This window comes from Rhinolophus sinicus, chromosome 6 (genome assembly GCF_057876585.1).
Source record: "Rhinolophus sinicus isolate RSI-liver-muscle chromosome 6, RSI-T2T, whole genome shotgun sequence".
In the NCBI taxonomy this organism is placed as follows: domain Eukaryota; kingdom Metazoa; phylum Chordata; class Mammalia; order Chiroptera; family Rhinolophidae; genus Rhinolophus; species Rhinolophus sinicus.
This window is the reverse complement of record NC_142506.1, coordinates 33,077,528-33,099,162: the sequence shown is the minus strand read 5'-3', so window position 1 is coordinate 33,099,162 and position 21,635 is coordinate 33,077,528. Positions and strand designations below refer to the sequence as shown.

At 43.6% G+C, this 21,635-nt stretch overlaps 1 protein-coding gene and 1 long non-coding RNA gene across 7 annotated transcripts in view; both read left to right on the top strand.

Moving 5' to 3' along the window:
• The window catches only part of MATN2 (matrilin 2), a 145,968-nt gene that overhangs the window by 66,604 nt on the left and 57,729 nt on the right, over positions 1-21,635 (top strand). For 5 of the 6 annotated variants that reach the window (XM_088799032.1, XM_088799033.1, XM_019714991.3 and 2 more), the window contains exons 4-5: positions 4,458-4,580; positions 20,978-21,100. In XM_088799032.1, coding sequence (XP_088655158.1) covers positions 4,458-4,580; positions 20,978-21,100 — 246 coding nt within the window. The remainder of the gene's footprint in view (positions 1-4,457; positions 4,581-20,977; positions 21,101-21,635) is intronic. The other variant, XM_088799034.1, reaches the window with a different exon arrangement.
• LOC141567927 (uncharacterized) lies at positions 4,587-5,829 on the top strand. Its single transcript, XR_012490916.2, has 2 exons — positions 4,587-5,412; positions 5,516-5,829. It is a non-coding gene; the product is annotated as an uncharacterized LOC141567927 (long non-coding RNA).

The following is a 21,635-nucleotide window of genomic DNA, read 5'->3' as shown; positions in this document are numbered from 1 at the left end:
TGACCCCACCTGCCAGCTGTACGATGCTGAGCAAATCTGTAAAATGGGGATTTTACCTGCAAAGATAGATGAGTGAGCAGGCGTTATAAATTGTAGAGCCCTATTCAGTGTGCATCGTGTTGTGTATGATTATGGTCAGATCCATGGAGGACCAGCAGGCTGGGCAGCTGGCCTCAGCTTTGAGCTACACTCCAGGTATCGGGCAACAGTGATAAGCATCTTCCAAATTCAGACAGCATCTCTGCAGTTTCGGAAGTCTCATTTGTTCCTTAAACATTTATTGAGCTACACTCTGATAATAATAGCTGCTTTTGTCCTGGGCTAGGTACTTCCCATATATTATTTCATTTAATACTTATAACAGCCTTTAAGACAGGTGCTATTATTATCCCCATTTCACAGAAGTGGAAACCAAAGCAACTTCAAGTAGCAGAATTGGAGACTCAGATTGCAGTCTCTCTGGCTCCAGAACCCTTACCCTCTACGTGCCTCGCCCAAAGGTTCCAGGCTCGTGAAAGATGATCTCATCACAGAAAAATGGGATGTTGGCTATACAAAGTATGCACTTCAGTGCCCTTGGAAAGTCACCTAACACTGGGGGACCTCTGATAAAAAAATGCCTGGGTCTGTCTGCCTAGGGGCCCTAAGAGAGCTTTGAACGGAATATAATAATAATAATAATAATAATCACTAACATTTATTGATTTTAATATGTGTGTATGCTGTTTTGATCTATTAGCATATATTAACTCATTTTATTCACACAACAAACCTGTGAAGCATGTGCTCTTATAATTCCCATATTATAGAAAAGGAAATTGAGACCGAGAGGTTCAATAACTTGTGACCAAGATCACAGAGCACTAAGTGGTAGAGTTGAGATGTGAACCCAGGCATTCTGGCTCAGAACCTACGTCTTAACCACTATGCGTTTAGAGACTTGAAATGTGAGTAGGAGTTTACTGGCTACGTGGGGAGGGCGGATGCAGTAAGCCAGGAATGGAATGATATTTTCAATTGTTTTTTCTATTTCATTAAAATTAAAGAAAAAAACAAGCAAAAAAAAAAACTACTCCACATTCTGTGTTAAATTTGTGACCTGCTAAAGAGACATGACTCACAGTTTGAAAACTGCTGACGAAGGTTTAGGCAGGGAAGTGGAGGCCATGGTGTACCTGGGGACAGGCTTTCAGAGGGAAGGAAGGCTGAAGCTCATGTGCTTTGGGCAGAGCGGAAAAGCACTGCTGGCTCTGTAGTCTCCCAGTGTGATCAAGGCAGGACCCTAATTGTACAGTTAGGAAGAGATTAGGCTCTGGGGCCAGACTGCCCTTGAGTAGGTGTCCTGGCTCTGGCTCTCACTGGCTGTGTGGATGTGAACTTGGACACAGTGGTGGCTTTACACCCCAGCCATAGTAGGGGCGGGGAGTGGGACCCCTGAAGTTGTGTTCTCAGGCGGTGCCTGAGACAACCAGAGAATCTTGGACGCCAGGTGTCCTGTGAATTGAGGCCCTGTCTATAAGATGACCAAAACCTTTACATCCTGGGGTCCATCATTTTTGCTACCCAGTGAAAGAAGACAGAGAATTTAGGGGCTGAAAAATGTATGTCTATCCCGAGCCTTCTGAAGTCATTGGAACTTGGGCAGGGCTGCTTTTAATTAACCTCGTAGTACCTGCTTTATCAGCCTAGCCTGGTATTTAGAGCCAGAGGCTGGCTGTTCCTATCCTAATAGCCTCACCCCACCCAGGCCAGGCACAATGTAAAGCCCTAATTCTGTTCCGAAGACACTTATTGCACCCCTTTGAGGCCCTGTTGTTAAGTGGGAGGTAGATTGACTTCAACAGACGTTGACTTTACATACCCAGTAGTTCAAAACCTCAGCCCCACCACTCCTTTGATCATTCCTTTAGTCATCTATGCATTATTCATTAATAAACATTGATGAACATTCAGATTTCTTAGTTAAAAAACCCAGTCCTGCCACTGGCAGCCGGCTGATTAGTGATTCCTCCTAAACACAAGGCCTCGACCCAGTTTCAACCCAGAAGGCCTTCTGAGAACTGTGACCACTTGAGGCCAGAGGAGGAGGCAGAACTATCGTCTCGCGGACTGTCACATCACAAAGGCCTGCCCCACGTGAGAGCGAGGCATTAGGGCCCAGATGCCCTTGGATCACCGAATACTCATCCGTAGACTTTTACAGATGGAAGTTTTACTCTATCTTAGTAAAAAAATGGGATTCTTTTGGTTGTAAGTAATAGAAATTCAACTTGAACTAGCTTTAGAAAGGGGAGATTGTATTCATTACTCATGGAAATACGGAGAAGAGTAATGAGTGACAGTCCTGTTTTCTCTCCATCTCCTCTGCTTCTGCATGGACTCCTCTGGTCCATGGGCAGGAAACATATCAGCCCCCTAGGTATACTTGCACTTGCTTTAGCCCCCTTTTTCTCAGTTCTAATTCCTAAATGCCAAGAAAGGACTCTGATTGTCAAACCCTGTGCCACCCAGTGGTGGCCAGGAGTGGGGCTGCCTCATACCAACACAGCAGCTCCCACAGTTACTGTGTATTTGAAGTGAGAAGAAAGGGCATTTTCTAGAAAAACGGGGTGCTGCACAGACAAAACAGTGTCTGTACTGAGTATCCCTAAACACTGTTCATGCCTTTATTCTACTGGTAAAGAAATAAGCCAAAAGGAGCTACCCAACTTACCTGAGCTTTCCTCACCTATTCACGGTAGAGGGGGACTCGAACACAAGTCTTCTTCTGGCTTCTAATCCAGCTCTTTTTCCATCACACCAAGTTACGGTCTCCTGGTTTCAATTTTTTTTATGGTACACGGCCCAAACTAGCCTGAGTAACAAACTATCACTCCAAAACCCTAAGCAAGAGTTCTTTTAATTTTCTCATTTGACAGGTGATGAAGAGGAGTTTAGAGAAATTAATTCATACAATGCAATACATAGTAAGTGGTGAAGCTGAGCTTTAGTCTGTTTCCAGAAGCTGTCCTCTTCACCACTGTGCTGTCTGCTCCCTCACAGATATTTTCTCTGCCTTAACATCTCCTGTCTTCTTATTTTATCTGCCAGCAAGAACCCATGTATGTAAAACAAAATAAAAGCCATCAGGTTTGTCCTCTGCTACATAGCAATTAACACGTATGAGCATTCGTTCCTCAGGTACTGGGCACCGACTGTTCTAAGCACTTTGCCATTTTGATTATTTTAACCCTTATAAGGTCCTTATGAGGTAGGTACTATTTTATCCCCATTTTATACAAAGAGTTTAATAAAAACAGGTATTGATTTATTGCACATCAACGTAAAAATGACTGATTCAATTTAATCTATGAACTTTCCTAATGTTATTTGTATTTTAGGAGCTAAAACACAATCATAAACTCAGAACAATCATTCTAAATTGCATTGTTACAAAATAAAAAAGTTTTACTCCCCTAGTTCATTTATTGATCACCATAGTTTTTACTTAGATGTAAAGAGACATATACTTAAGAATAACATTGATTTTTATCAGTCCCTGAGTTTTCCTGAGCACTGGATTAATGGAATTGTTCTTAGCTTTTGAAAGCCTCTTTTATTTTAGCCTCTATAAATATATTTCCATATATGGTCATCCTTTTTGTTTCTGAAAACACTTGCATAACTTGTAATTGTTTATACTGATGTTTGTAAATTGTAAATATGTTCAAGTTGCATCATTTTGAGTAAAGTCATAAATTAAAATGTTAAAAAACAATAAGAATTTTTATGAGCTCCACACAGACTTATGTAAGAGTTGATGTATCTGAAAGCTGTGGTACTTCAGAAACTAAATGCAGAAATATTTTTAAAGAGACATAAAGCTTATGGAAACATGGACTATATGAATGCATTTTTTTTACTCCAAAATTTTTTTGTGTAACACTTTTGCATATGAAAATAATTACACTGCTCTTGGGATTTATGATTCTGAGAAATTGTTGGTTCTTAGCCACATCCTCATTTAACTATAATAGCTTTTCCTCCAGTTCCGTTGCTCCCTACTGAAAGTGCACACTTTAGCCAAAGCCCCCTCTGGTATTTGCAAACTTTCTGATCCCCCTACCCACCAGTTGGGTATTACTAATTGAACCATAAAATTTCTCTTTTTGGAGGTCATTTTGACCTATTATTAATCGGATATTGGCAATTTCATATGGCTCAGCCTAACATCATTGCCCTTTAACCCTCTGAGGCCGTTTATCTTGATATTGCTGGTGCCATTTATCTATAATTGTCTTGTCCCACCAGAGAATATAAACCACCTTGAAGGTAAGGACTGCAGCTTGTTTCTCTTTGGGTCCCGCTCTCTCCCTCACAGAGTAGGTTCTGAATAAATGTTTGCAGGGTGAATGAAGTTAGAGGGGGCAGCATTGTTGTCTTCACTTTCCTTTCAGCAGCTGTATCTTTCCTTTCAGCGGCCCACATGTGCAGCCTCCTGGAGCATAACTGTGCCCACTTCTGCATCAATACCCCTGGTTCATACATATGCAGGTGCAAACAAGGGTACATCCTCAACTCGGATCAGAAGACTTGCCGAAGTAAGATTGCTTTGCTGATGTATCTGTACTGTTCTCCTCTTCTCTCCCTATTTCTTTTTTTTTTTATCTGGGCCTATTTATTCATCTTTTTATCTGGGCCCCTCACCCAACTAAGTCATCTCCTCCCTAAGGGTAGAAATGAAGTTTTGTAATTTGTGTATTTTGTGTTGGTCCCGCCACCACCTCTGCCATCATAGCCCCTAGGCCAGAGCGGGCACATAGTAGGCCGTCAGGAAGAGTTTGAAAGGTGGTTGGAGGCGCCTCCTCGGAAGTAGCCGCCTTGAATTCATGAGCTGGTGCCCTTTAAGTCCAAGCTGTTCTTTAGGGAGAACCGCTGAAGAGCCTTTTCATCCTGTCTCTTTTAACTGTACTCTGAGGAACTGTTTTTGTACAGTAGCTTCTCTGAAGCATGGACTTAGGATGAGTTAGTAATGTCGGCTGGGAGTGATCATTCAAGTTCTGTTTTAGAGGTGTGCAGGGGTCTACTTGCTTTGGTGAGAGACACTTTATGGGTCTAAAGAAAAACGGGCAGACAGATATACAGTATTAATAGAAGTCATGTTGTTTTTTGGCCACACCTGAAAACTAGACACTATATTGACATGTGAGCCAGCATGAGGTCATTCACCTCTTAGAGTAGAGAATTACCCAAAGGCTAAGTGCGTGCCCATACATTTTTTTTCAAGTTGTAAATAAAGCCACTCTGTTAGCCCAGAGACAACCAGACCACCAAAGCAAGAAAGACACGAGGAAGACCAGCCCACGTGGAGGCGGATAAAATTCAGCTAATTAAACGCATAGTTCATTCAATGCGTAACTGATACACCGCATGGTAAGCAATTAAGCATTAATGGAAGAGGTTTCACAAATGGCTGTAATTAGTATCTCATTTATAGAGCCAAACCACATTTTCCTTTTGTCTTCTCACTTTTCAGTTTCAGGGTTGAGAGTGGTTGACTAGAGGCCTCCCTGCCCTCCCCACTCCCCAGGATTAGGGAACATCTGCTTGACTCCTCCAGTTCTGTGGCCTGGAGAAGCCCACAGCCCTCACACCCTGGAACCCCAGGGGCTCTGTGTTCTTGGCTCCTCTCAGACCCTCGGATCCTAGGTTGCTGAGTGCAGCCGGAATCATCCTGCTCTGCTTCAACCTCTGATCCTTCTTCAGTTTCCACAACAAAAATCACACCAAATATTCATGGGTTTAATAAAATTTACTGGAGACCTGGAGGAACCCAGGAAAGGTCACACACTGCTCAGCCAACAACCTACACATCTTTTTAGCCATCTCTCTGTCCTCTTCAGGTGCTATCCTTGTGTGGGGACAGAGGCAGGAATGCAGTTTCCAGGCTCCCGCCCTCACGTGGAAAGGTGCTGGCTCAGGTAGTAAATGGCTATCAGCTGTGATTGGAATGGCCATCAGCTGTGACTAGTTGGCCGTCAGCTGTAACCAGTGAGCCATTGGCCACTAATATAACTGCTGTGGCTACGCTAGCAGAAAACGGGGGCTAGCAGGAAGATGGGGGCTGAGCTAGCAAGAAAGGATTGCAGTTAGCATGGCGGATTGCAGCTAGCAAGTGAGGTGGGTTGGCAGAGAGAAGTGGACGGCAGGTTGTGGACAGTGTGGCTCCTGCTTCCTGTGTCTCCAACCCAGCCGCCAGCGAGAATATAGTGGTATGACTCCCCTACCTATGGCTCCGTGGGTGTTCCTTTTTGGCCTCACCATGTCCTGTGTTCTTATGTGGGGAGCAGGACCAGAGACCCCGCATGACACCTTGTCCCCCACCCAACCTCTTCAGGAGCTCTCCCACCCCAGGGGGTTTCTCTATAGAGTGTTCAGCCTCCCAGCACCTTGTTAACTCCCTTCCTGCCTTTCCCTTCTTAGGAGCACAAGAAATTCCTCTCCTTGTATCATGCCCCAGTGATCTGCTGGGACCCGGGAATCTGCTGATGTCCATTTTCTGTGGGCTGGCTTAATCAAGCTAGAGGAATTTTGAAACCAGCAAATAAAAAGCAAAAAGTTCTCCCCTGATGTAATGAGTAAGGCCTTCCCCACACACCAGGGTTTTCCAACCTCAAGCCCTGAGGCCCCCAGGCTCTCCCAAAGTGCTGGTCTGGCATTGGCTCCCTCCCATCTAGGGCTGTGGGTACAAAGAGTGTGAAGCAGAAGCAGAATCGGCCTGGCCTTCAGACAGGCTGGTCAGGTGGAGGGACAAGAAGACCCGTGGGGAGGAGGGATATGAACCCAGGGCGGTGGTTCTCAAGCTTCAATAACTCAGAATCACCTGGAAGCTGAATCTGGTCCTTACCCCAGAGACTCAGAGTCAGCAGGTCTGGAGTGGGGCCCAGGAGTCTACATTTTCAGCGAACTAATGTAGATTGCTGCCATGCTTTGAGACTCACTGGCATCAGGCAGCGAGGGGAGGGGAGGGAAGGGCTTCCAGTTAAGGGAGAAGGGACAGAGCCAGAGCCAGGGTTCTGCCACCCCATTTGTCCGAGCCCTCCAGTCACTCTGAAGCAGTTCAGCTACCTTCCCTGTCATCACCAGGCTTAGCTTAGTAAGTACAGTCATAAAGAACAATTTTCTCTCAGAAAAAGGTAATAAATCTTTTGCTTGCCTGCCTCAAATTGGTAGAAAGAACAGGGTCTTTATAGTCTGCAGACCTGGGTTTGAATCTTGGCATTATCACTCATGGGCTGTGGTTATCTCATCCTGAGCTCTTATTTAAACACCTTGACCTAACTTCCTCACCCTTGGAATGGGAAGGGTGGTGATAAATTAAGATGTATCTCATTGATACATCCATGTTAGACTATGGTTTTGGTCTGGTGGACAGTTAAAAGTTGTGCCAAGGGAAGGATGGGCTATACCCTGACCTCTGTTTGAGTTTCTTGCAGGGACATGTCACTGCCAACACCAAGAGAGACTCAGTGGGCCTGGAGGGGAATGAGACACAGCTATTTCCATTTTTTTGAGCACATATGATGTGCCAGGCAGCATGAAAATTACTGGAAATAAAATAGTGAATAAAATAACAATGGTCTTGCTCTCTTGGAGCTCACATTCTTGCATGGGAATAAAATAAGCAAAGTAAAATAAACAATCAAGGCAATTGCCACCAAAAGTGATTGCAGCCCAGCTGAGTGTGCTGCATACAAGGTCGCCTAACTATAGCTACTTATGAAGTGTTCACTATGTGCCAGGAGCTCTCCTGAGTGCTTTATATTTGTTATCTCATTTAATTCTCAAAACAGCTCTTAAAGTAGGTTTTATAATAGTCATTTTACAGATAAGGAAAATAAGGTACAAGAAAAAAGATTAGACAGTTTACCCAAGGTCATATGGCTAGTAACGTAACCAAACCAGAATCCAAATACTGTTACACATGACTCCATATTCCTAGCTCTTAACCCCATTTGATGCTGTCCCAGGATCCTTGAGGGCCCCCAGATGGCAGCAGGGCAACTCTGCAACCAGAGAGACTTTGCAAGCCCAGAAAGACAGGCAGGTTCAAAGGCTCACCGATCCCAGGGAGACTCAGAACTAATTCGCCAGGACTAACATTCAAATGATTGTGACTGACCCCCCCCCCCCCCCAAAGTTCTCTACCAACTGCTGCGATTTGTCATTGTACAGAATGATTGTGTGAGGGTCTCCTAGGCAGCTGTGTTCAAACACACACACACACACACACACACACACACACACACACACACACACACACACCATATCCACCATTTTCTATTTATACTCTTCCTGTGTGATGAGAGGAAACAGACACAGCTGATTCATGGTTCTTCAGTGGAAGTGGACTTTGGCTGTCAGACTTTTAGCTCCCTCTCCCACATAATCCAGGAACTGAATTCTCTCCTGGTGTCCCACATTGACAACAGTACATGCCCACCACTATCGCCCGTCTAAGTCACCAGGTCATTGCAAAGCTCCTGCATCTCACCTCCAGGCAACCTGGATCAATGGTTGAGCTGAAATCCTACCTTTAAATCTTCTCTGTAATTTCTACCTTTGATCCTATTTTTGCCATCTGAAGTCATATACCTAAAAGTGTATTTTTTTTCCTAAATAAAAAGAGAAAGCCCTTTGATTATTAAAGAGTGTTATCAGGGCTGGCCCGGTGACTCAGGCGGTTGGAGCTCCGTACTCCTAACTCCAAAGGCTGCCGGTTCGATTCCCACATGGGCCAGTGGGCTCTCAACCACAAGGAACCACAAGGTTGCCGATTCAACTCCTCGAGTCCCACAAGGGATGGTGGGCTCTGCCCCCTGCAACTAAGATTGAATACGGCACCTTGAGCTGAGCTGCCACTGAGCTCCCGGATGGCTCAGTTGGTTGGAGCGTGTCCTCTCAACCACAAGATTGCCAGTTCGACTCCCACAAGGGATGGTGGGCTGTGCCCCCTGCAACTAGCAACGGCAACTGGACCTGGAGCTGAGCTGTGCCCTCCACAACTAAGACTGAAAGGACAACAACTTGAAGCTGAACGGCACCCTCCATAACTAAGATTGAAAGGACAACAACTTGACTTGGAAAAAAGTCCTGAAAGTACACACTGTTCCCCAATAAAGTCCTCTTCCCCTTCCCCAATAAAGTCTTTAAAAAAAAGTCTCTCTCTAAAAAAAAAGTGTTATCTACCACTCCTCTCCCCCATTAATTTTCTCTTCTTCAGGGGAAGCATAAATATCTTTAGATGACCTGATTTCGGGTCTCTTTACTGCCAAGATAGCCCTCTTCTAAACACGAGTTGGTCAGTGTCTCAAAATGTGCTCCTCCTTTCAAAGATTAGGTCAAGCACATTAAATAATCTTGCCTTCAAAGTTCTGTCCATATGAGCAATTTGGAGTATGCAAGAGGCCAACCCTGGATTCTTCTGTCCTCCAAAAAGTCTTCCCCATCCAATACCATTATATGAGATAGATGCAAAAGCATTAGCATACTGCCTAGCTTGTAGTGCTCAGAAGTTTATGTCCTTCCCTTTCCACATTAAAAAAAAAAAAAAATGGAGAAAATCCTCGTGAAGTGTGCCTGTCTTCACACCTCTATTTCCCCCATCATTCTCTGCTTGAATTACCACCAACAAGAGAGAACTTTATCTTGCTTCCTTTTCTTTATTTTTTTAAATAAGGAATTTCCCCTTCCTTTCCCTCTCTCTGGAATATTTAATCTATCTGGAAGAAAAATGAAAATGCAACATTTAGAAAACCTCACTTGGCAAAATATGTAAACTTTCTTGTCCAACTTTCTCATTTTTCTCTGTCTCAAGGACCATCCCAAATACATTTCACTGCTTTCTTTAGATCTGTTCCTGACATTATTTTTTTCAAACTACATAAGTGATTTAATAGCTTTTATATTAGACTTTAATTAAGGGACATCATCCAGAAAACCAGTCACATTATTAAAGAGAGAAAACTATAACCAACATTCCTCATGAATTTAGATGCAAAACTTCTTTAAAATTTAGCAGATAGAACCCATATGTATAATATAATCAAGACCAAATGGGGTTTATCCCAAGAATGCAAGGTTGGTTTAACGTTAAAAAAATCAACGTAATTCACCATATTAACAGACTAAAAATGAAAAACATATGATCATTTCAATACATGTAATAAAAGCATTGGACAATACTCAACATTCATTCACGTTAAAAACTCTGAACAAACTACAAATGAAAGGGAAATTGCTCAACTGAATAAAAGCCGTCTATGAAAAAACCTACAATTAACAGCATACTCAAGAGTGAAAGAGTAAATGCTTTCCTCCCAACATAAGGAACAAGACAAAACTTCTATTCAACATTGTACTGGAGGCTCCAACTGATATAATAATGAAATAAAAAGATTCCATTTATATAAAATTTTAGAAAATGAAACCTAGTCTATGTGACAGCAGATTAGTAATTGCCTGGGGTCAGGGTGAAAGGAGAGGCAGGAGGAGAGGTTACAAAGAGGCACAAGGAAAATTTGGGGCTTTGGAGGTGATGGATATGTTCATTATCTTGACTATGGTGATGTGTTGATATGTCAGATTTATCAAATTGTATACTTTAAATATGTGCAGTTTATTGTGTGTCATTTATAACTCAATAAAACTAATAGATTATATATAATACATATTCAGAACAAGGTGTTTGGGGAAGACAAGTAGTGCTGAGACAAAAGCCTACAAGGGGTCAGAGAAAGAGCGATGGAAAAATCAGGGAAGACGTTACAGAGGGAGGGGTTTTTCTAGCAAGTCAAAGAAGAGAAGAAGAGAAATGGGGGATGCTAAGTAGATCAGATTGTCTGTCGGGGATAGTTTGTTTGGGGCATTAGTGGGGGTGGAGGGAAGGAATGTAAGCTGCAACAAATTGGAGTGATCTGATTCTGAAGCTGAGTTCCAATAGTGATCTTTGGTGAGTTGGGGTGATGAACACAGGGTGTCAAGGATAAAAACCACATTTTAGTAAACTGAGTCCTGCAGTAATATATATGGAGGATTAGAAGTAGGTAGAGAGTGGGGGCAGAAATACCATCTATCCATTCATTCAGGACTTATTTATTTATTTATTTATTTATTTATTTATTTTTTAAAGCAGTTCTGCTAGTTGAGGAACATGCTTTTTTCCCCCAATATTTTATTGGGGAAGGGGAACAGGACTTTATTGGGGAACAGTACCTCCAGGACTTTTTTCCCAGTCAAGTTGTTGACCTTCCGATCTTAGTTGTGGAGGGTGCCGTTCAACTTCAAGTTGTCTTTTCAGTCTTAGTTGTGGAGGGTGAAGCTCAGCTCCAGGTCCAGTTGCCATTGCTAGTTGCAGGGGGCACAGCCCACCATCCCTTGCGGGACTCGAGGAGTTGAATCGGCAACCTTGTGGTTGAGAGCCCATTGGCCCATGTGGGAGTCGAACCAGCAGCCTTTGGAGTTAGGAGCACGGAGTTCCAACCGCCTGAGCCATTGGGCCGCCCGAAGAACATGTTTTTATTTTTTCATTTTTTAAAGATTTTATTGGGGAAGGGGAACAGTGCACTTCCAGGACTTTCTCCAAGTCAAGTTGTTGTCCTTTCGATCCCAGCCACGGAGGGCCCAGCTCAACTCCAGGTCCAGCCGCCGCCACTAGCTGCAGGGGGCACAGGCCACCATCCCTTATGGGAGTCAAGGAGACCAACCGGCAACCCTGTGGTTGAGAGCCCACTGGCCCATGTGGGAATCGAACCAGCAGCCTTCAGTGCTAGGAGCACCGAGCTCCAACCACCTGTGCCACCAGGCCAGCCCCCATTCAGGGCCACCCCCGGTCAATACTTATTGATTCCCTTCTATGTGAAGATAGTATTTCTCTTACATGTTTGAAACCTTCGGAACACTCAGATCTTGGCTTCCCTTGTGCTCCTCACATGAGGAGCAGAATAGGAAAGATGCAATCAATTTATAATTCTAATCAGTTTGGTCAAATTAGTACATGTGTTTCTTATACCCACAGAATTAATTAGGAGACACAGCAGTAATCCCTGCCCCAGGGAGGAGTTTATGACATAAGATGGGGCTTGGGGGTGGAGGATGGTAGTAGAATTTAGACTGACAGATAGCTTCAGAGAGGAAACCTGTCTGTTTTGTGGGAAAACTAGTGAGTGCAGGAAAAAGCCCACACAAGTGGTTGGGTGCAGCTAGAGATGGAGGGTTAGAGATCAAGGAAAATGCCTGGCTGGGATGTACTTGGTGGTTGTTATTGACCTGCAAATGGATGAAATTTTGGAAGAAGAAAGGGAGTGTGGGAAGACAAGGTCAGTGTCTAAACTTTGGGGCAGCCGGCAGTCAGAGAGTGGAGCAAGCAGGCTGTGCACGTAGCTTCAGAGCAAAGGGCTAACAGAGACCTGCTGAGTGGAGTAAGTTCCGTCATGGGGCTTTCTCATAACCCTGGCTCCTGGGCTCAGAAACTTGGAAATCATTATGTGTAGTGTGCTCACCTTCTGGCTGTGCCAGGGATCAGGGATTAAAAAAAAAAAAAAAAGTAATCTGAGTGAGTAGAGCCCTATGGGAGAACTGAGCTGACTAAATGTGAGTGGAGAATTGCCAGTTGTGAAATAATTATTACACAGCAGGGGAAAATGAGTTTGAACCTTATACAGCTTCTTCTTTCCTATTTTCATAAGCACCTCAGAGTGGGGTCCACCAGATAGCACCTTCAGCTTCGTGGAGGGGGGAGGGAACCCTTGTTAGAAATACAAATTCCCAGGCCCTACCCTAGACTTGTGGAATCAGGGACTTGGGGTGGGGCTTAGGAATGTGTGTTTTAATAAGCCCTCCGAGGGATTGTAATGTGAGCTCAAGTTTGAAAACCACTGACCTAGATGTTGTAAACTAGATCTCTCCTGGGAGATTCCACTCGGTAGGGTGTTTATATTAAGTACGTGATGATGTGAACAGCCCTTTGGAAATTGCAAAGTGCTCTGCAAGAGTAGGGCATTATTCATTCACGGTTATTATTTTGATCAACCTACAACTCGGTCAGATTTACTTACATTTTAAGGGTTTATTTTGGGGTCATTTTCTTTCTTTTCCTTTCTCAAAAGAAAACTAAAATCTTGTTAGTGATCAGGAGAATTGATAGAAAAAGAATGGTAACAGTTGGGGGTAAGGAGGATGCAGGCGCAGCTGGAGTTTGCCTGAAAGGACAGGTTTGTTTTACTTGGTGACAGTCGGTTTGTTTGTTTCCTCCAGCGTAGAAGCACAAGGCCGATGACTCACATTTACTGTTGAAAGTCTTTAAATCCAACTGCAGCTGTCAAAATAAGATTAGTGCTTTCAGACATGATGAAAGAAGGAGAACAGTCCCCAAAATGTGGGCTTGGGTTTTGCTTGAGTTTGTGGAGTCCTAACTCTGACCGAGCTTTCCAGTTGGAGTAGGTGGAAATCCCATTGTTTCCCACTTGAGTGAAATAACAGCCTTAATAATACATTTCTCTTCTCTCTTGCTGTGATAGATAATTTCTGATTTTTACGTCTCAGGCTAAATAACAGCAGGAGCAATAAAAAAGTGGAGCATGTCTTCAAAGGTGTTCATTTTGCTCTAACTCCAAAGGAGAGAGTAACTGTCATTGGTGTCAACAGCATGCAATGTGCCTTGTATAAAATTCTGAAAAGTCAGTAAAAACCTTTTGATTTCACCCAGGATGATGTCAGCCACAGCAGTCACAGTCTTTGTCCCGTGCTCCTTGTCCAATGTAGCCAGATAAAACTTTTCCAAGTTCTCTGGGCTGAGGCGCTACGCCAGGGTTTCGAGATCACAAATGAAGGAAGGCATTTAAATCTAGAGTACGTAGGAGAGCCTTGGGGAAACACGAAGACTGATTTGAGCACCACTTTGGGGCTCGTAGGTATCTGTGGGGACAGAGCCAGGAGTGCAGTTTCCAGGCTCTCGCCCTCACGTGGAAAGGTGCTCACTCGGGTAGTAAATGGCCATCAACTGTGATTGGATGGCCATCAGCTGTGGCTAGTTGGCTGTCAGCTGTAACCAGTGAGCCATTGGCCACTGATATAACTTCTGTGGCTACACTAGCAGAAAATGGGGGCTAGCAAGAAGATGGTGGCTGAGCTAGCAAGCGCAGATTGCAGTTAGCAAGTGGGGTCAGTTGGTTGGCAGAGAAGTGGACGGAAGGTTGCAGATCATGTGGATCCTGCTTCCTGTGTCTCCAACCCAGCCGCCAGCGAGAATATAGTGGTGTGACTCCCCTACCTATGGCTCCGTGGGTGTTCCTTTTTGGCCTCACAATATCCTGCGTTCTTATGTGGGGAGCGGGATCAGATACCCCGCATGACACCCTGCATGACAGTATCAAATTCTCACTGATTTATTTCACATGGGAAGACTGAGCAGACACAGTTAAACATCCCTGTGGGGACAGAGTCCCAGAGGGCTGTTGCCAGGCTCTCCCCCTCACGTGGACAGGTGCTCACTCGGGTAGTAATTGGCCATCAACTGTGATCAGATGGCCATCAGCTGTGGCTAGTTGGCCGTCAGCTGTAACCAATGAGCCATTGGCCACTAATATAACTGCTGTGGCTAGCAGCGAATGGTGGCTGGCAGTCGCGGATTGTGGATTGCGAATTAGAGAGGCGAATTACAATTAGCATGGCAGATTGCAGTTAGCAAGTGAGGTTGGTTGGCAGAGAAGCAGATGACAAGTTTCAGATCGTGTGGCTCCTGCTTCCTGTGTCTCCAACCCGGCCGCCAGCGAGACTATAGTGGTATGACTCTCCTATCTATGGCTCCGTGGGTGTTCCTTTTTGGCCTCACCATATCCTGCATTCTTATGTGGGGAGCAGGACCAGAGACCCCACATGACACCCTGCATGACAATCCCTCCTAAAATTCTCCAGAAACTAAGGCAAACAAGCAAATTTTGTTGAATGTCAGCTATGTGCTAAGGATTGTCCTCTGGCAAGGCATTTGCTTGAGTTTGGTGAGATTTTGTTATAAAATTCAAAATTGCCCACTTTGCTGTATCATCAATTCAGCATAGAACTCATAAACCAAAACTTAGCCAAAGATACGTGACATTTAAAGAAGTCTGAATCTAATGTACAAGTGTGGAGTTTTCATAGGCATCCAATAAAGTGACACTAACTAGAATTGTGATGTAGGCAAAATTTGGTTGGGGTCCACCTCTTCTCCATACTTAACTAGGCACACACCACCAAAACCCTTCTTTTACCCTCGTCTAAGAGAAAAGGAGGCTAATGTTTGTTGAGTACCTATCAATCTGTCAGGGGCTTTTCTCATCTACATTATCTCATTTGGCCCTGCAATAACGTTTTCTCACCGCTTAATTATTTAACTTCTATGAAAACTGAATTTCCTAGAAATCACTTGTGTGAAATCACACGAGTCACCCAGCTGCAGCCAGGTCTGGCTCCAGAGGCAATATTCTTTCACTCTATCTGATTGCCTCACTCCCACCCTGTCTAAACGAGAATAACTGTCCTTTATCTCCTCCAAGGTTCAAGTCCCTTGATCCCTACTTTTTCATATTACCTCCCTCAGGTCCTTGTATAAAATAATATTTTTAGTAGACTGTCTTCTAATCACAGTATTTAAATAGAAGTTCCCTTCCCCATACACTCTCAACTCCTTTTTCCTGCTTAATTTTGTTCCATAGCACTTATATCATCTGATATAATATGTGGTTTTACCTGTTTATTTTGTTTATGTCTGGCCCCTGTCAGTGTTGCGCTGGTAGATGTTTGATAACCAGATCTCTAGGGGAAAAAACTCTGATTTGTAATGTTCACCAATTCCTGTGGTGTAAATACTGCCACCATGGCTGATTTCAAGCTACCCATTTGGCCTTGCTGAATGCGGCGTTGGGAGGAGGTGTGCATAGACTGTTGTGAGTCAGTAGGAGTTGGCTCCCACACACTGCTGGCTTCCCACTCGAATGAGCTCCACGGGGACAGGGATCAATCAATTGATTTTTTTTTAATCTATTTTATTTACTGTTGTTTTTCCAGCACTTTGAACAATTTGACAAATTAATTCAGTCTGTCATTCAAATATATTTTTAAAAATTGACCACATGCCAGACACTATGTTAGTTACTTGAGCTTAAAAGGCTAAACAAAAGAAGCACTACCCTCATATGGCAAGGGAAAGAGATATTAAATAAATGATTGCAAATTAAGTATTAAATTATAATTGTGGTAAGGGACACTATGGGGGAGTGGTCAGGTAAAAGCCCCCTGAGTACTCCAGGCTGGTGCTTTCAAGTCAAATCAACAAATGTCCACTAAGAACCTGCCGTATGAAATGTATGGTATCATACAGGCATCTTGAGGAACACCAAGACTTATTTGGTTCCTCTCAGAGCTTACAGCCCAGGTAAGACTAGTGCGAGAGGAATACCTGACAACTCTGTGTTTGCGTTCACATAGATGTGGGTTCATCTGTCCATTCACAAGTACCTACTGAGCACCTACAATGTGCCAGGCACTGTGCTGGGTACTGGGGATGCAGCTGACAGCAAGGCAAGCAGTTCCTTAGCTGTCATCATAATTCTTCTGGTGTCTGCACCTGGGGGCTGTCTCCCAGATGTCACTGTGCTCTGAGCCCACTTCTGGTATGGGAATACCTCTTGCTGGGGAGGAGAAGGAGGAGGAGTTTTGTTCTCATCTCACTCATCTTCCCATGACTCGATTTCTGATGGAAGAGAGTATTTTTAGGACCCTAGGAACATCCCTGTTGGGAGACAGGGGATATGGCCTTTGCCACTGTTCATTCAGAAAGTGAATACTTATGGAACACCAACTAAATGCGCTCGGACATGGCGCTAGGCTGTGGGGAATCTAGACTGAGGCAGACCAGCTCATATGCCCAGTGGAGCAGGGGGACATGTGATCAGGTCTCTCCAATACCAGGGGATAAATGCATATGTGCTAGAGTGGAGCCATGTGTATGGTGCTAGGAAGTCAGAGGGAGGAGGCTGGAAGCCCAGCCAACTTGGAGAAGCTTTCCTGGAGGTGACATTTGACTGAAGTCGTGAGCCATTAGTGGGGGTCACCAGGAAAATAAAGCTTGAGAGAGTAATGGGAACTCTGAATCTAGTGCTTCTCCCATCCCCCGTGGTTTTATCACCCTTCGGGCTATGAGAAAAAGAAGTGCTGTTTTTCAAAAGCATAAGGAATCATCCAAAAACATCTGTATTTGTTTCAAATGGAAGTGACCACTGCCAAAAAACAACAGTTGTTTTGTCAGAACCTAGTCTGTATTTATTCCTTTGTCTTTGTTTAATTAAATTTATCCCTCAATGGTTTCCTTTGGGACAGTACAGATCATTAGTGTCCATAAATCCCCAACGTTCCAAAAACAGTATGAAAGGAAAACGTGAATGAAGCCAACTGGCAAGCTTGCTGTATGTGGGACCATTCTTCTGGAATGCGAGCCATAATCCTTCTGTTCTTACCACACTTTGCACCCTCATATAGAATCTGAGAAGGGACAAAGGACAGCTAGAATTCTGAGATATGTTTAGAGGAAACTGAGTCTGCTGGTCTCAGTTAATGCTAAAAGGGGGAGCTGACTCCTGGGTCTGGGCACCTTGCCCTCAGAGGATTTTGAGGACTTTTTAATCCAGTAGGTTCACCAACTCTCGACCTGGCTGCACACTGGAATTATCTGGGAACTGTCAGTATCCCATCCCTAGTCATTCTGATTTAGGGAGAAGGGTGGAGGCTGAGCACCAGGATTTTCAAAAGATCCCCAGATGGTTCTACTGAGCAGCTGAAAATGGCACTGCTGCTTCTGTAGCTGGGACCTTGCAGTTATTCCCAGACTGTCCTATGATTGTCCAGCCCTGTGCTGAAAGGAATAAGCATTCATTGTCTCACTCTGCCTACCCTATGGGAGGAAGTCTTTTGCAAGAAAAGATCATTGCTTCAAACTCCTGGTTCATTGCTTTTGAAATGCTAATTTTAAAGGGGTTCTTTTGTATGGCATAGATTTTTTCCATTGTTATGAAAGTTCCTGTTATAAAATCTTATTAGAAAATTTGAAAGCAGAGTTATAAATAAGAGAATAAAAGTTACCTATGCTCCCACCACTCCTTCCTAACCACTGTTAGGCAGGGTTCCTGGTGGACACAGAGAAGGGGCAAAGCAGCAGCTGGAGCAGAGTGGGGAGGACCCAGGGGGAGAAGCTCCTGTCCCCCACCTCCAGAGATGGACTTGGGGTTTGAGAGGTAGGTTGTTTCAGTGTGCTAGAGTATCATTTTTTGGCCATAAAGCCTTTGTACAGGGATGCTCCCTTCCCAATTCAGGAGCTTAGTTTGGCATGGGAGACACAATAACGACATCACTACATAAAGGCCTATGTGATCAACATTGTGATACTTGCCAAGAGGGAGAAGTGCAGGGCTGCACTGATGGGTGAGTCCAAGAACTCTGAAGAACACTTGAAGGTCCTCATTTCAAGAGGTTAATTTTCCCATCAACATGTAAGCAAATCAAAGAGCTACTTCAGCCTGGAATTCAGAAAACTACAGCTATTCCCAAACAAAGCAGCCATCTTCATGTAACTGTGCTAGAAGTCCTTTAAGTTTCCACCAGCTCTGAGACAAACTGATACTTCAAGATGTGTCCTTCTAAAGCACCCCTCGCATGAAGTCATCTGTGTCCCTTTTAAAGGATTTTACTTTGAGTGGTCCCCACTGCCGGCTGAATGGACTTGAGAGTACGCAGCCTGCTGTCAGGCCCTCTGCCATCTGGTGTCAATTGTCCTTCCAATCTGCCTCTTGCTACTTCCCTTGGAATTCTCAGAGTGAATTCAACGACGAGGCCTGTCCTGCTTTCCTCCATTTCTGCATTGTTACTCACACTGTTCCCTCCACACAGAGCACCATTTCCCTCCCTCCATTCTCTCACACTTGCCTGCTGGCTGTTTCTGATCCACTCTTGCCCGGAGGTAATCTGTCCCTTTTCTGAACTCCTTGTATTGTCAGCATCTTTTTATGGAGTTCTGGTATGTTCTATCACGTATTTTACTATTTATGTAAGGTGCATCTGATAGCCACTCTGGCCTTTTCACTCCTCAAATGGGGCTAGCTTGTTCTATCGCAATTTGCATTTGCCGTTCTTTCAGTCAGGAACAGTCCTAGAGCTTCAAGTTACTAACCCTTAGAAAATAAGCTGTGTGACCCCAGGAACACTTTTGTTTGGTTCATCACTATCTCCCTAGTGCATGGGACAAAGTAAGTGCTTCATTAATTGAATAAATGAAGAGTATCCTGCGATTCCGACTTTTCTTAGATCTCTGGCCTAGGCTTGTAACTAACTGTAGGTTTTGTCATTCTTTAATTATTTGCTATAATTTTGCATGAGCTGAATGAAATTTTTTCTGGTTATTAGTATTTTCCTTATATCACAATCCATTGGAAATCTCAATGGGAAATCTAAGAAACAAATATTCTGGTAATAGATAAAGGAATTTGCACCTATAATTTTTTTCACCTACCTTATTGATTTGGGAATGAAAATACTTCTTTTAGCATTTCAAAACCAGAATCCTTATTTGTGGGATCTTAGGCTTTTTTAATGTTATGATGTAGATTTTATTTTAAAAAAATATTTAATGCATTTAATAGATGTGATGAATAAATCAGCTTTTATATTTTTATCAATTTGATATTTTATATTTACCTAAAAGCATAATAAGCTATAAAATTCAAAGACCTAGGAGACTACATTAAAGTGTAGCTATTGGATTCGGGGATTAATCAATCTTTCTAGTTAATTGACTTTTTACCATAGCTGTCATATTAACCCGATAAAAATTCTTTTTAATATATTCCTAATATATCCTTTTAATGCTCTCTGATTTTTCTCCAACTTTAATGGTAAAGTTATTGGAATAGCTAGTCAGGAAACCAAGCCATTCTCCTTGCTGAGAAGTAATGTCATCATGTCAGCCAGTTTCTGCAAAGGAGAGACCAAATCGGTGATTGAAAATGCCTTTAACCTTTTCATCCTCTGATATTTTCTTAGTTCCATTGCAGTAAATGCATTTCTGCGAGTGCATTCTTGCATTGCATTTGAATAAATAGTGAGGGCTCAGTGCTTTGTGGACATATAATAAATGTTTGACCCGACTGCTAATAGCCATACATCCATTTCTCTCTTGTACTCTTTGTTACCTCTACCTGACCTCCTCTGGCTTCCCATTTTCCTCATTTGTGACTGGGATGAATAAATAGAGTGCAAAGAGAATTTTCAAAGACCGCTGTGGTAGACGCATGGAATGAGGAAAAGCACGTTCAAAGTGGCTGATGCAGACTTGGGAATTAGGGGCTATTCTTAGACCTACCATGTTTTTGGTAGAGTAGCAGGTCTTTCCTCTGTGCCCTCTCTCAGCTTCCCCATCTGCAAAATGTCAAAGACAGTGCCAGATTACCTCAGTATAAATTGCTGAGACCGACTGCAAAGCGTTTTGGTTGTCAGAGAGTGGGAATGGTGCTTGATGCAGATAAGTGCACGTCTGCTCTTGATAACTAGCAGTTTGCTCAGTGTTGCCAAAGCACTTTCAGTGACATGGGAAAATACAAACTGATGTGAATTTAAAATTAATGCATTTAATAGAAGTGAATAATTGTAACTTTGAAAAAATGTTTTTATATATACACATAGAAACTCACCAAAATGTTAACAGCGGTTGCCTCTGGGTGGTAAGATTGCAGGTGGGGGGCTTACAGGTGGATTTTCTTTTATCGATTTTTCTATGTTTTCTGAAATTTCCGCTATGATCATATATCATTGCTTACAATGTTTTCAAAACTTATTTTAGCAAGTGCTGTAGCGTTGCTTGTGCTGAGGGTCTCCTCCTTCAGAGCTGTGTTCTAATGGCATGACTTGGCCCCAGTCCAGGATCTGTGTGCGGCGGAGGACCATGGCTGTGAGCAGCTCTGTGTGAATGTTCTGGGCTCCTTCGTCTGCCAGTGCTACAGTGGCTACACCCTGGCGGAGGACGGGAGAAGGTGTGTGGGTGAGTATCCCCTCCAGCCGTGCTTAAGGAGAAAGGACGAGTTAAGCACAGTGAGGAGGAAGAAGGAGCGCCCCTCTCCCACAGGCCCAACTGCTTTCCTTTGAGTTTCAATAAGGTGCTCAGTCCTCTGGTCTAGTTGTTAGAATTGGAACTTTAAAGGCTTCACTTATGGCTGAGGTTAGTATTTTCTCATTCTGGGTCCTCTGCAAAAGGCATATTTATGATACTCTGTCTGGGTAAATATTGTTGTCCTGTTGCTGCAATCTTTAAAAATGACCGGGTGGATTTTCATCAGATTTGGAGGGTATGTTTGGGATGACTTAAATATAACTCATGTGTTATATACATGAGGTTCACTTGGTGGTGGGTGAGGGTGCTGAGTGGCACCTCAAAGACATGGGCAGCCAGCCTCCTAAGTATTGGATCTGCCAAATGACTGCCAGGTGTAAGAGCCCAACTGTATTTAATAAGACACCGTGGTCAGAGAACAAATGGTAGCCTCAAACACAAGCCCCAGCTAAGGGGTGTCAAGGGC